At 36.1% G+C, this 13,688-nt stretch overlaps 1 protein-coding gene across 1 annotated transcript in view; it reads right to left on the bottom strand.

The window, feature by feature from the left end:
* LOC121420625 overlaps positions 1–3,633 on the bottom strand; it is a 32,818-nt gene extending 29,185 nt beyond the window's left edge. The window contains exons 1-3 of the mRNA XM_041615289.1: positions 3,051–3,633; positions 2,474–2,611; positions 787–1,134 (exon numbers count right to left, since the gene is read on the bottom strand). Of these exons, the coding sequence (XP_041471223.1) occupies positions 787–1,134; positions 2,474–2,611; positions 3,051–3,633 (1,069 nt within the window). The remainder of the gene's footprint in view (positions 1–786; positions 1,135–2,473; positions 2,612–3,050) is intronic.
* Between the last annotated feature and the right edge of the window lie 10,055 nt (positions 3,634–13,688).

The raw sequence follows: 13,688 nt of genomic DNA, 5'->3' as shown, positions 1-13,688 counted from the left end.
CCACGTTATCACAATTATGTGTGGAGTGGCTAAATGATGGATAAAAAAAATTATTAGCAGTATGAAATTCACCAGAAACAACCTTTGCCCAACTCTGAATATACACAATCTGAAAAAAAAAATATTCTTATAACTTTCAAAAGTGGTCATATAAACCTTTGATAACTTATGCATGACTCAACCGATTAATCTCATCTTTTACAGGAGTTGATTAATGAGTGCAGGAAACCGCCTAACCAAATCTATATAACAGAATTGTTGCTTTCAAAAGGTACATTTTGATTTAAGTGGTGCTTATTTTTGTGTTGTGTATACATTTATGTGAGAATCTCTCCAGCGCTGAGACAGTGCAGATTACTACATTACATTCTTTTAAATATGAACCAGACTTCGTAAGAAATTCCCTGAATATGGATAATCATTTATTTAATAATGAGGGAGGGGTTATTTGTTATTTGTTCAATTTCTTGATTTTTTGGCATTATTCATTTCATTGGCCTCTGTCACAAAAACTTTGTTAAAAATATGGTAAATCTTAAATATTTCTTCCCTACCACATTTCATAATACGTTTACGTGATTACATTCATTTCTATAGGCAGGTATTTCTTCGAATTTTTTTCGTTTGTTGGTTTTATTGAAATGTGTAAATAAACTTTGAACGTTGAACTTTACATCATCTTTTTTTCAAAACTACGGGAAAGAACATACATCTTGCTTTATTACACCAAACCTTCCATATTTTATCGCGTGTCTTGGCAAAAGCGATTATGTAATGCCAACCTACCCGGTGTATATTCCCCCTCTCCTGTGTAAAGGACTGCCTCTAAACTGGAGTACCGGTTTGCAACAGCGCAATGAGGTATTTTGTAAGTCACCGGTGACCTCAAGACTAAGTCATCAGGAGCTAAGCATTGTACCCCAAAGCAGACGGACATCTCTTTTTCGGTGTCACCAAGATTAGGAGTATCGGTCAGGACACGCAGAGATATTTCCTGTGGCTCTTTGCTGTTGATTGCACCGGGAGGTATCTCAAGTTCAATTCCAAAGGACTCTAGCTGCAATCTACCACCATCAGCTCCAACTCTCTTGCAACACTCTTTATTGGTTGTTTCGACATCTCCTTCACCAGGTGCTGAAAATTATTTAAAATATCTATATTGCACTTTTTTATTGCAAAACTTTAAGTTCAAAATTGTAATAAATCATTGCCGCTTAACACTGCCACGACTGGGGAACATTCTGAAATATCCATTGTAAATGATAAGAGGAATGTCGTATTTTAACAATATTTTTTTTCTTCAAATTTTGGCAGTTTTTAAACATCTATTTCTCAATTGGGTCGATATGTTGTTTTTTTAATCAAACTAATAAACAAGTGGAATGCCTGTGGCCGTCACACCTTCATCACGCGATTCATCATAGCAGCAGTGCTGACTTTGAAAACTACTATAACTCGCACAAGATGTTCAGTGATACCCCCAATGTGGCCAAAGTTCATTGACCTCACATGACCTTTGACCTTGATCATGTGACCTGAAACTTGCACAGGATATTCAGTGATACTTGATTACTCCTATGTCCAAGTTTCAAAGTCAGATCAATTACCTTGCAAAGTTATAATGGTAATTCAACAGATACTCCCATTATGGCCAAAGTTCATTGACCTTTGACCTTAGTCATGTTACCTCAAATGCGCACAGGATGTTTAGTGATACTTGATTACTCTTATGTGCAAGTTTTATGAACTAGACCAACATACTTTCAAAGTTATGATGGTAATTCAACAAATACCCCGAATTCGGCCAAAGTTCATTGACCCTAAATGACTTTTGACCTTGGTCATGTGACGTGAAACTCATGCAGGATGTTTGGTGATACTTGATTAACCTCATTTCCAAGTTTAATGAACTAGGTCCATATATTTTCTAAGCTATGATGACATTTTAAAAACTTAACCTCAGGTTAAGATATTAATGTTGATTTTCCCCAACATGGTCTAAGTTCACTGACCCTAAATGACCTTTGACCTTGGTCATGCGACATGACCAAGGTCATGTCGGATGTTTAGTAATATTTGATTAATCTTATGGCCAAGTTTCATGAACTAGGTCCATATACTTTTTAAGTTATGATGTCATTTCAAAAACTTAACCTTAGGTTAAGATTTGATGTTGACGCCGCCGCCACCGCCGCCGTCGCCGACGCCGTCGGAAAAGCGGCGCCTATAGCCTCACTCTGCTATGCAGGTGAGACAAAAAGCTCTCGTTGAGTAACATGCTAGCATTACAAGGAAAAAAACACAGTTATCTACTATCTTCCCTCTTTATCTTTCGTTCTGTAAACATTGCAAAAATATGTTCGTCCGGAAATCCTCAATAACATGCAAACTAGTAAGCATGTTTTAATATCAAACAAATTCTTCTTGTGTACAACACGAAAATTATTTCCTGATTACTCTACTCCTACAGAACCTGATTCATGGGGCAGGCTTCCTTGGTTCACGTCAAATTCCTCTTCTTTTTCTTGCCATGAGGTTTCTTCTTCTCCACCTTCAGGGTTCTGTGAGCCTGTATCTTCATGAAATTCGACCTTTTCCTCAACAAGTTCATCTGTATATCAAAAAATGGTAGTTTAAAGGAATATTACTTTCTTTAAAATTTTGATTATTTCCGATATGGGTTAGGTGCCCGTAATAGATCATTATATCTACCTGTCTTTCAATAATAAATCATCTATTTAGACAAGGGAAGATATTAACGAAACATCAGAATCATTGTATATATATATGAGGAAATATCAGATTGTGCACGGGAGATAATTTAGCCTATCTCAATAAATATGCGTAATTTGCATGAGGAAATTCTTGCAAAAAATTCCATGTCTGCAGAAGTCAATTCCCAATAACACCAGTATGCCCATTGTAAAATCTAACTCTTTTCTATACATATCATAAAACCTTGTAATTATTAATGATTTCCATGAAGGTAAATTTGAATAAATCACTATATATCTGGTATTCATATTAAAGAACAATTTCTATCAACCCACCTATGGCAGAGGTCTTGAATGACTGAAAGGAGGCCTTATCCAACTTGGATGGTATCCCTGCACCCTCCTGAGATTCTTCAGATGATTCCTGACTCTCCTGGTTTTCAGTCACTTTGACATTAGGATACAACTCCGAAAGCTTGTTCCTGTCAGATTCGGAAAGTGGGTTTTCTGAACCAACGAACCTGATTTCCCGCAGTGTACCAACTTCCTTTGGGCTTTGCGGGGACTTAATTTCAGACTGACAAAAATCAATCTCGCAACTGACAAGTGTTAAGACGGTAACCTCTTTAAGGTCACTAGTTGTAAGATCAATCAACTCAGTTATGGGTACAGCCGCTGATGCTCCTTTAATTTGCAACCCACAATCTGAAGATGTTCGGGACCATTCAACACTCTCCAATACTACGTTTCCTAGCTGTACACTTTCTACTTTGACAAACTTCAAACCAGGATTCACGTCATATAGCAAGTCTTTTATCAGTTGAAGTGTATAGTGCTCTTCACGCCAACGAGATTCAAGATGGATATCAGTCAGAAAAGGTAGTTTACATGCTTTGATGGTTGTGCTTGACTTGCCCATTGGAAAGCTTTATGGCTTTTGATGAAGAGTGATTCTATGTTTTGACAGGCAGAAGAAAGGGAGAGGAAGATGGTCTCCAGAGTGACGAAGTCTCTTGAGTGTCCGTTCCGCAAGTCTAATTTTACCTGTCTCCAGGAAGACAGTGGGGGGTCGGAATGGTATTTCCGAGTGTGTGTGAAATCTCTACTGTGGCAAGATAGCTCAAGACTCTTTGCATTTGGAAAACAATCACTGAGAATCGATAGGATTGGTGTATCCGGGAATCTGGAGTGCCTGCAGCTAATGCAAACGGTGAGGACTGATCTCATTGGAATGAAAAGTCTTGTGTCATGTGCAGGAATATACAAATCTGACTTATGACAGTCAATGGTAATATGTTGCACTGCTTGGCACAATGGAACCAATGCAGAGATAACTTCTTTTAAACCACGTGGAAATATGTGTTCATATTCTAAACAAGTTTCATCGCCACCAATAGTCCAAGACATAGACCCAGTTTCTTCCTTTCCATATCTTATAACAGAGAACTCGGCTGAAAAGAAATTCATAACATAGTATTTATCAGGAACACTCATTTGAGCTAGGATTAAATGAAAAAGTAATAAATGAATAATTCCACTAATGCGTTAGTCATGTTAGTTTATGGTATTGATATCAACCTACAGACGGGTAGACAGGGTAATACACTGGAACGTGTTACTAAGTTCATATGTAACAACCCTGCGACACAATTAGATTTTATTTCCATTCCAGCCGTGTGTTTTATTAAGCCGTTCGCGTGAATTATGTAACTCTTTACGCAGGCATGGACCATGTTCTTGTGGGGCTAAATCATCTACAAAGGGACATCATTTAGCAAACGACCCCTAATTCATTTCTCTTGAAAGAATCTCTTATTCTATCTTTGCTATATGTTAGACCGGCATGGTCAAAATACACAATCACTCTAGAGTGTTCCACTAAAATAGTGGAATTGTATATTCATTTGCATTTTCCTTAGGGTTTCAGTTCAATACACTGCTAAAATAATAATCCATGGGAGAATTATCATTTTTGAGGCTTATGTATATTTTAACCACATGACCTTCTGTGATGATCATGCATACATGTAAGAAAAGAAAACCCATTAATCATGTTAATAGGACAACTCTTTTTTATAATCTTTTTCCCCTCCACAGTGATTTTATTGGCAATCAAAAATCAATAGATACAGAGTACAACTGTACATGTTGCAACAGCGCAATGAGGTATTATGTAAGTCACCGGTAACCTAACGACTAAGTCACCAGGGGCCCGTTTCTCAACACATGGACAAGATAGTCATATCTTTATCCACCAACCACGGAGTTAGTTCCAATCTTACTGAACCTGTTTCACGAAAGGCTTCCTGACTTTTTTGTTTGTTTTTTGTTTTAAATCATATTTATTTCTTCCTCATATACATATAAAATATATATATATAACATGACATCATTAAAACTTAATTGTTTCAAGTTTACACATAAACATTTTAACATGGTAAGAAAAGGAATATATATGAACTTCAAATGTAAACTTAAAATTAATCTGCTCACATTTCTTTAACAACTTATAATCACGAAGGGATAAATACAGAACAGAATCCGGGTACAACAGCAAAAATCTAAATTACGGAAATAAACTTATAATCTGTATATAAAACTCAAGTTAAGATTCTCCATACTCTTCAATCAAACTGATTAATGAGGAAGTTATATAAAAAAAAACATACACACAACTAGAATACCTTGATATCGATATTATCGGTAAAAAGAGCCAACGGGGCGTAGCCTTAGTCACAAAATAGCGTAATTTTCAAAAAGGTACATGTAAATTATGACAAATTGCAAATATTGTGAAGAATTGGGAAATACGTAATACATAACGGTTTTCTTTGTAAAATTATGATAATTATACGGTCTTTAACGATTCCAAACATCATACACACAAAAGAAAAAATTTTGATACCGAAACTTACGATTTGACAAATTCTATGCATAAATTAGAGATAGAATTTATCAAAATGTTATAATAGGGGTCTGAAAACGACAAATACGAGTTTAGTTATGGATGGCCTGACGTGTAGAATCTTCATCGATTAAATTATTTTACTATTTCAAAATAAATGGTTTTGTGACGTTTTACCGACAGCTTTTATAGTTTCTTTTCATTACAATGATCATTGAATGCATTATCCCACTTGTTTTGTAATGTAATTTCAACCTCTGTGATTGATTACGTAAGATTATAATTTTAAAATGTCTAGGCACTTTTGCATGTCATAGTCTACCCCCCGTGATGCCACTACGTCATTAAGAAAGAAGTTAAGACAGGTTCGGAGGTGTCATAAATATTTGGTGAGGTTGTTGTACCCGATCTTGGTAAAGAGGGCTTCGTGAAACAGTTAGCGGACAAGTAGCTCACTATCTCCGATTTAGTCAAGAAGTTAGACTTATGACGGTGTTGAGAAACGGGCCCCAGGAGCTAAGCACTGTACACCAAAGCAGACTGGCATGGTGTCACTAAGATAAGGAGTATCCGTCAGGACACGAAGAGTACAGAGGACAACTCTTGATTTACACAATGAAGTTAGACGTACATCATTGGTACATGGTTGGGCTGTAAACATGCTGCATGATTTTCTCTTACTTTCAATCCAGTCTAATATTAATCCACTTACCAGTATTTTCTTTAGGCTCTATTCTGTAAAATCGATACCAACGCGAGGACCTCTCATCAGTTATATGCAGTGTCCGTGTGTCGAGAAGGACGCTGTTTAACTCTTTTGGCTGTATTTAAAAATCAATTTAAATCACTAGAAAAACAAATTCTTACTGTCGAAACTATTGCTGGCACAAACATGAGGCCCAAAAGGAATCTCTAAAAAAGAAAAAAAAATACACTCTCTATGTTTCTAATACCAGCGATATCAAGTAGATATACAAAGCTAGCAGCAACAGACAACAAGCCCATCTACCGCGTTATTTGACTTAGATTTGTTTAACCTGATAATAGCTTTAGATTTTACATCGGTCACCAACTTATTTTTAAAACTTTTCTACCATTGGACTTTGTCTGACATATTGTTATGATCATTATGCTGCACTTTAAATTCTGAACGCCAAGCATAAAGGGTGAAGGTATCATTCTTTTCGGTTACATTCAGTTGAAGATTAACCCACTCGTGTTCTTGCGTCGTCGGTAAGGTGAGCACTCTAGGATTGTGCCCTCATGCCCATAGTGACCGGGTCAGGCCAAGCACTACTTTCCATTTCCCCATTGACTCATTAGTTAAAAATGAAATGTGAAAAATCACCCAAAATAACCGTTTATAATGACACCATCAAACCTTTACCATTTTGTAGCTCACCTACCGGGCTTACCTAATATCCTTCAAATGCTAAGAATATTACATGGTGTGTTTATCCATATTTTCGCGCTTCGTGGGCTGAAACCCGGACTACATGCAACGCTGGTTGCAGTCACAGTGTTCATGGGGTTTCTTGGGCCACTAATAAAATTCGCATAAAATCTACCAGGGACAAATTATTGATCTGAACTGATCCAGTAGTGATATTTTTTATGCACGTATAAAAAATGTTCACATATGCATCATTGATTTTATCTAAATATTTTTCTAACCATTACGACAACTTTGGTAAATGGTCTAGGAGAAACATCTATATTGTAATGATTGGTTCATGTGAATGAAACTACATGTATAATTTCTTTAGGAACTAATACTTTAAGTTCTTTTGAGAAAATGAATTAAGATTTTATTTTTTAAAAAGCAGATATTTTGTACTCCGAATGTGTCAATGCGTTTTCATGATTTGAATAAAAAGAAATGGTATCAAGTATTACTAATGTCAAACGTACAAACTTGAATTCTATCGTTGAATCGCGTCGCAGCTTACGTTCTGTCAGCTCTTTGACCTGAAAATTAAATAATAAATACATGTTATTGGAAAAAATCTTAACAATATAGACTACAGATAAATTTCTGGCCAAAACAGCATATGGTCATAATTCAGTTTTCGTTTCAGACTAAATCATGAAGATACCAGGCAGTATAGAGGGGTCCACACAATACAAGTTAGAGGGGTCCACACAATACAAGCACTTCTTTTTAGTGGATCCCTCCATTTTCTCAGAATTTTATTTTATAATGGTTATGATATTTTGCTTATATATATTACTATGTTTTGTTTTATTTCTACTTATAGATAAATATCATATACTGTACATGCCTGAATTTATTTTGTCTGTATGTAACTATTTTGACCTCATTACTTTGTTCTTCTGTTGAAAATGAAATAAATAAATAAATATGTTGTATTTTATAAATTGTAATTGTATATTTTCCTTCCACTTACAATAAGGACAACTCGGTTTTGGAGGATCGAATTAGGCTAAAAATCTTGGACTTTTGAAAAATCGTTCAAGGCGAGACAATTTTTTTTAGAACCATGCATAAGTCTTTACCGATGCATGACTGGCCATGCATCGGTAAATACTTATGCATGAGAGGGTGAGCGAAGCGAGCCATTTGTAGACTTAGTCTGCTATGTAGAATCGTTGAATCAGCTGTGGGCACACACTGCAGATGTGGGTCTACATTTGTAGACTATGCGCGACCATGGGGTCTCGAAAAGCACCCTAAACAAGTATTTTCCATATTCTGAAAATGCACCCCTTAACAAGTATTGGCGTGTGAAACCCTATCCTTAACAAGTATTGGAAACAAAACGATACTCTTGGTAAGTATTCCCTGAATTGAACACCTAAACAAGTACAGCGATATTTTAATTGTTATATGTCACGGACGTCGATTTTACCTATACCTACATGATTGGGTTTAGTACGTCCCCACCTCCCACACCTCGAGCAAATCGGACTCTAACAACGTAGTGTTGACTGTTGGGGCAAAAAGTGCATCCTTTAAAAAACTTTTAAGTCTTTATATACCCTCGCAAATTTGTCACTAAACACGTACCTTTCCTTGTAAAATAGATACCCCTCATGATTTTGGTGTTTTCGACACCCTTATTTCGTTACATACGTTACGTGCCCTATCTTGAAAAACGCATCCTTTTTACGTGCTTTTTTTTTTGGGGGGGGGTCGTGCATGGTATCCACTTGTCAATGTAAGTGGCCCCCAGGGTGTCACTTAAAATTAGGAAATAAGTCTCAAAACCCAATTTTCTTTTCATCATCTTATAATTTGAACAAATACAATTTGACCATGTTGCTGCATGCCAATCTTTTTCGGACATATCCTTCAAACGCAACTTCATGGCGTTCAGAAACCAATCAGTCCCAATTACCTTCCCATGTGATACAAACATATATCATAATCCTGCTTTGTCCTCCTCACCTGTCACGATTCTGAGCCAAAATCCAATCATTCTACATCTAATGAAGCCCCCAGTTTCTCCATATGCCATGACATCTGGAGTGAATTTTAATATTTATCCGTAAAATTGTTCTCAAAAATTTTATGTGAAATTTTTAATATTAGCAATATCTTCATAGTCCCATACTTCACACCCATATGTCATTATTGGTAAAATCATTCTATCAAATAATTCACACTGTGTACCAATGGACAGTTGGAATCTTTTTGCCTTTGCTAAAAGTTTTCCTTGTCTTGGATACATTTTTTTCTCTCTAAATTTGAAAGTACCATTATACTCTAATCTAAATTCCAAACAGATAAAATCATCCAGAACCTCCAAACATCACCACTCAAGTTGAAAATTAATATCTAACGATTTTAAACTTATTAGTATGTACCGTTAATTGCCACTTATGGCAATAATCATTAACTGCATACAAAGCAGATTGAAGCTGTTCGGGACTTTCGGCTAATAAATGGCAATCAATGACGGAGATAGATTTCTCCTTTTCTTATTCCAGTGTTGAAAGTAAAATATTCATATCCCATAACATTTACACTTGATTTTGCGTTTTACCATACACACTACGAAATAAAGGTTCAAAATTGAACCCCTAAAGGTTGATGCAAATCAGCACCTTATGGGTTCAAAAATTGAACCCCTGATTTGTGGTTCAAAAATTGAACCCTGCGGTAGGGGTTCATTTTTGCACCCTGCGGGTTCAAAACTGCACTCCCTAAATTTTAAATTGAACCCCTAGGGGTGCGGTTTTGAACCCGCAGAGTGCAAAAATGAACCCCAACCGCAGGGTTAGGGTCCTGATTTTGCCTGAACCTTTCGGGATTCAATTTTGAACCTTTATTTCTTCGTATGTAATATGCAATACTCCACACCCATATGTCAAATTTTTTAGTATTGGTAAAATCATTCTATCAAATTATTCACACTGTGTATCAATGGACAGGTGTAATCTTTTTGCTTTTACTAATACATTGTAAAAAGTTTTCCTTGCCTTTATATCTTTATATCATTGAGTGAGGTTACAGATACTTGATCATGATCTATGTTCCTATTGCCAATCTCTCTAAAGTTTTCATCAAAATCAGACAAGTCAACTGAAGCCACAACTGTGTTTTTTGTGTGCGTGTATTCCCCAGACTTCAAAAAGAACCAATATTGAGCTGGAACATTATTTCTTAATAGTCAGGTCCAGATTTGAGAAAAGTAGACTGCCTTAGGCAAATCCTGTTAATGCTGAATTGAGAAGTGTTTTAGCATAAATTGAGGGCGCTGAATCAGAATTTGCTGCTTGCCAACCTTGATTTTGATGTTAAAATCCTCAAATTGGCAAAAACAATATGGCCGCCATTCTACACCCTTTTTCGCTCTATTCTGAACCCCAAAACTTGTAACAAAAATGCTTGTCAACGGTTTTTTGTACTATTTGATCGCAGGAATAACATACTTGTACTAAAAATCTACCAAAATCTGGATCCTGGGCTCCGTAACACAAAGATTAGCGATCAATCGCTAAATGATCTGACCAATCAATGTCAATGTTACACGCGCATTTGGTTTAAAATACTGACCAGGAACCAATCAGTGTGGTTCTTTCATATTTGCAATCCATCGCAAACCTTTGTGTTAAGGAGCCCAGAAAAGAGGTTATTTTCAAGATTGCGTCCAAGATGGCCGCCATTAACTGAAAATTCAAATAACTGACACTATATCTACCCTAAACATCTTTTTCGGTGCATACATGTATTCAATGATGAAGGGGGTAAAAGGGAAGAGTGTATACTTCAGCACTCCTGGCTACCTGAAAATCCAAGATTGCGTAAAAATGGCTGCCCTGGCCTAAAAATTCACAATTCATTTATTACATATCTTAATGTATTTTAAATGGGTTTTATTCATTGGTGATCTCAAGGGTCAAGAAGTAAACTGGTACAAGATACATGGACAGTCAACGATCCACTACGTCCAAAAATCCAAGATCTAAAAACCCTAAACCCGACATACATGTAATTTGTTTAATATCTGCCTTGGGAATATGATGTTGGTCTCTTACCCATGGATTAATGGGTCAAGAAATATGTTTGGACAAATATAAACAAAGACCGTCTATGGTCCTCCATGTCAAAAATCCAAGATGGTTTGCAAGATTGGAGTAGAAAATGTCTGTCGTTAATTACAAACCGACACAATTTGTTTAATAACCGCCTGGAGAATATGACTTTTTAGTGTAACCCATGGTTTAAAAGGTGAAGTAGTACATTGGGACAATACACAAGAACAGCTAGTGGTTCAAGTAAGTCCAAAATCCTTAATGGCTTCCAAAAATAGAGTCTTTATCATAATGGCCGTTCTTACCGAAAAACTGGCATAGTCTGTTTAATATCAACCTGTGGTATATGATTTAGGTGTTTAACCCATGGTTTAAGGGGTCAAGCAATAAATAAGGACAATACAAGGACAGTCAGAGGACCAGCATGTCCAATAATCCAAAAAGGCTTGCAAAATCGGAGTCTAAAACGGCTATTGTTATCTAAAAACGGAATAGTTTAATATCCGCCTGGGGTATATGATTACGTTGTCTAACCCTTGGTTTAAATTGTCAAGTAATGCATTAAGGATAAGTTACAAGGGCAATCAATGGTCCTGTATGGTTAAAAATCCAAGATGGTTTTCAAGAAAGGAGTCTAAAATTACTGCTGATACTTAAAAATTGACATAATCCATTTAGAATCCATCTGAAAGATATGATTTTGTTGTGTACACTATGGTTTCAAGGGTGAATAATACTTTTTGATTAGTTACAATAGTATGAAGCTGTCCATTTTGCCTATTACTCAAAGATGGCTTTCAAAATCAGGAATTTATGGAACTTTATAGGTGAAATTATACCTTATTTTTTTAAGTTTGTTTTTTCGGGTGTTTACTGATTGTGTTGCACCACCATCTGATTATGTCACTAACTCTTGTAAACAATATTTTCATGTGTCTGAAAAACATGAGTCTTAAAAACAGAGACACCAAAAATAGTGGCACTAGATGGGATAGAAAATATTGTCATTTTTATATCAATGGTGGCCAATTCGAATGTGAATTCTGGAGCGTTCTTCAATTTGTTGACAAAATGGACAACAGTGTATCCCTGTAATTCGTCTTTACCTATATTTGACTCTTTTACATCATGAGAAAGACACAAATATGCATCTAGATAGATAGTATATGCACTTTGCAGCCACATTTTCCTTTTTAAACAGCAGCTATTTCTAAAGCCATCATCTTATTTTTTTGCAAAACTGCACCATTGATGAACCTTGAGATTTTTCCAATGTAATTTTCCCCTTTGGAACCATGATTCTTTATGCTTAATTTTTTTTTCTCGGTAGACCCCAAAGTTATTTCTAACGGGTAGATATCATATTATATGAATTTGGACCATTTCAAAGTTACTACGTCCATTAGAGACGCTATTTTGGAAGGTAATCTTGAATTCTCTGACACACTCACTGACTGTCTTGTAATCATGTCCTGACTCATTATTTGCCTTGAAAGTTTTTTTATATTGATTTTGATGATTTACCGGTACCCTTGACGACCTTTTGTAACTATATAACCTGTCTGAATAGACTTTCTAAGTTTCATGAAATATACATATATACCGTAAAAAATTACTACATTTCAAAAACTTAACCTCGGTTAAGATTTGATATTGACTTCGCCGCCGCCAAGGTCATCGCCACTGTCGGAAAAGCGACGTCCATGTCTTGCTTCTGCTAAGCAGGCGAGGAAAACATGGCGGACACGTTAAAGATATCATATTGTGATAATGCCAGCATCGCCCCAAAACTCTCGAACATTTGGCCATATTATTTATTAATCAACAGCTGTGAATCATGGCAGCTATCTTGGAATTAAAGATGGCTGACGAATGACTCGGACGCATTATATTTGCGACCCTGGGTATGAAAAATAACGCATAGACCCCGATTTAGGAAATATAATCACCCATAAAATTGTTTAATATAAGAAACTACATTCAAAATGCCGCCATTTTTTTTTGCTAATTTAAGGATGAAAAGATCGGAATCAAGTTTGGCAAACAGCATTTTTGGATTCAGCACCTCTGAATTACCTTTAAACAATTGATAAATCAGCATTAACACAAAATGCCTAAAGCACTTTTTCTGAGCGCATTTTTTTTTATCTGGACCTGACTATAATTTCCGCATTGACCCATTTTGCTCTTTAAAATACAATCTCCTTTTCTCGTCAATAAATATCATTTGCTGGCTTCACAAAAATTAGCCTCGGCCGATGAAAGAGAACTGTCACTGCAGCAGTGTGCAGGGAGTTCTTTGCAATTTTAATGCTGTATATATTTTTTATATATGTTGTTTAAATTCATATTCCACTAGATTTTTCATTCTGCATTCTAGCATTTTCTTCATTTCTTTCTACATGAGATCCCATAGGGCAGGTTATGTGTTACAGTATAGGTACAGAAAGCTAGTAGTCCGGGGACTGGGAGAATTTATTCAGCTGATCGGGTACAAAAGGTTGATGGTCCCAAGATGTTGGCATGGCATCAGAGGTCATGAAAATGTGTTGCTGCCGGGTCATATCCTG

The sequence above is a fragment of the Lytechinus variegatus genome, chromosome 8 (genome assembly GCF_018143015.1).
Source record: "Lytechinus variegatus isolate NC3 chromosome 8, Lvar_3.0, whole genome shotgun sequence".
Classification (NCBI taxonomy): domain Eukaryota; kingdom Metazoa; phylum Echinodermata; class Echinoidea; order Temnopleuroida; family Toxopneustidae; genus Lytechinus; species Lytechinus variegatus.
Note: the sequence above shows the minus strand (reverse complement) of the source record. Positions and strands in the feature narration are given on the sequence as shown.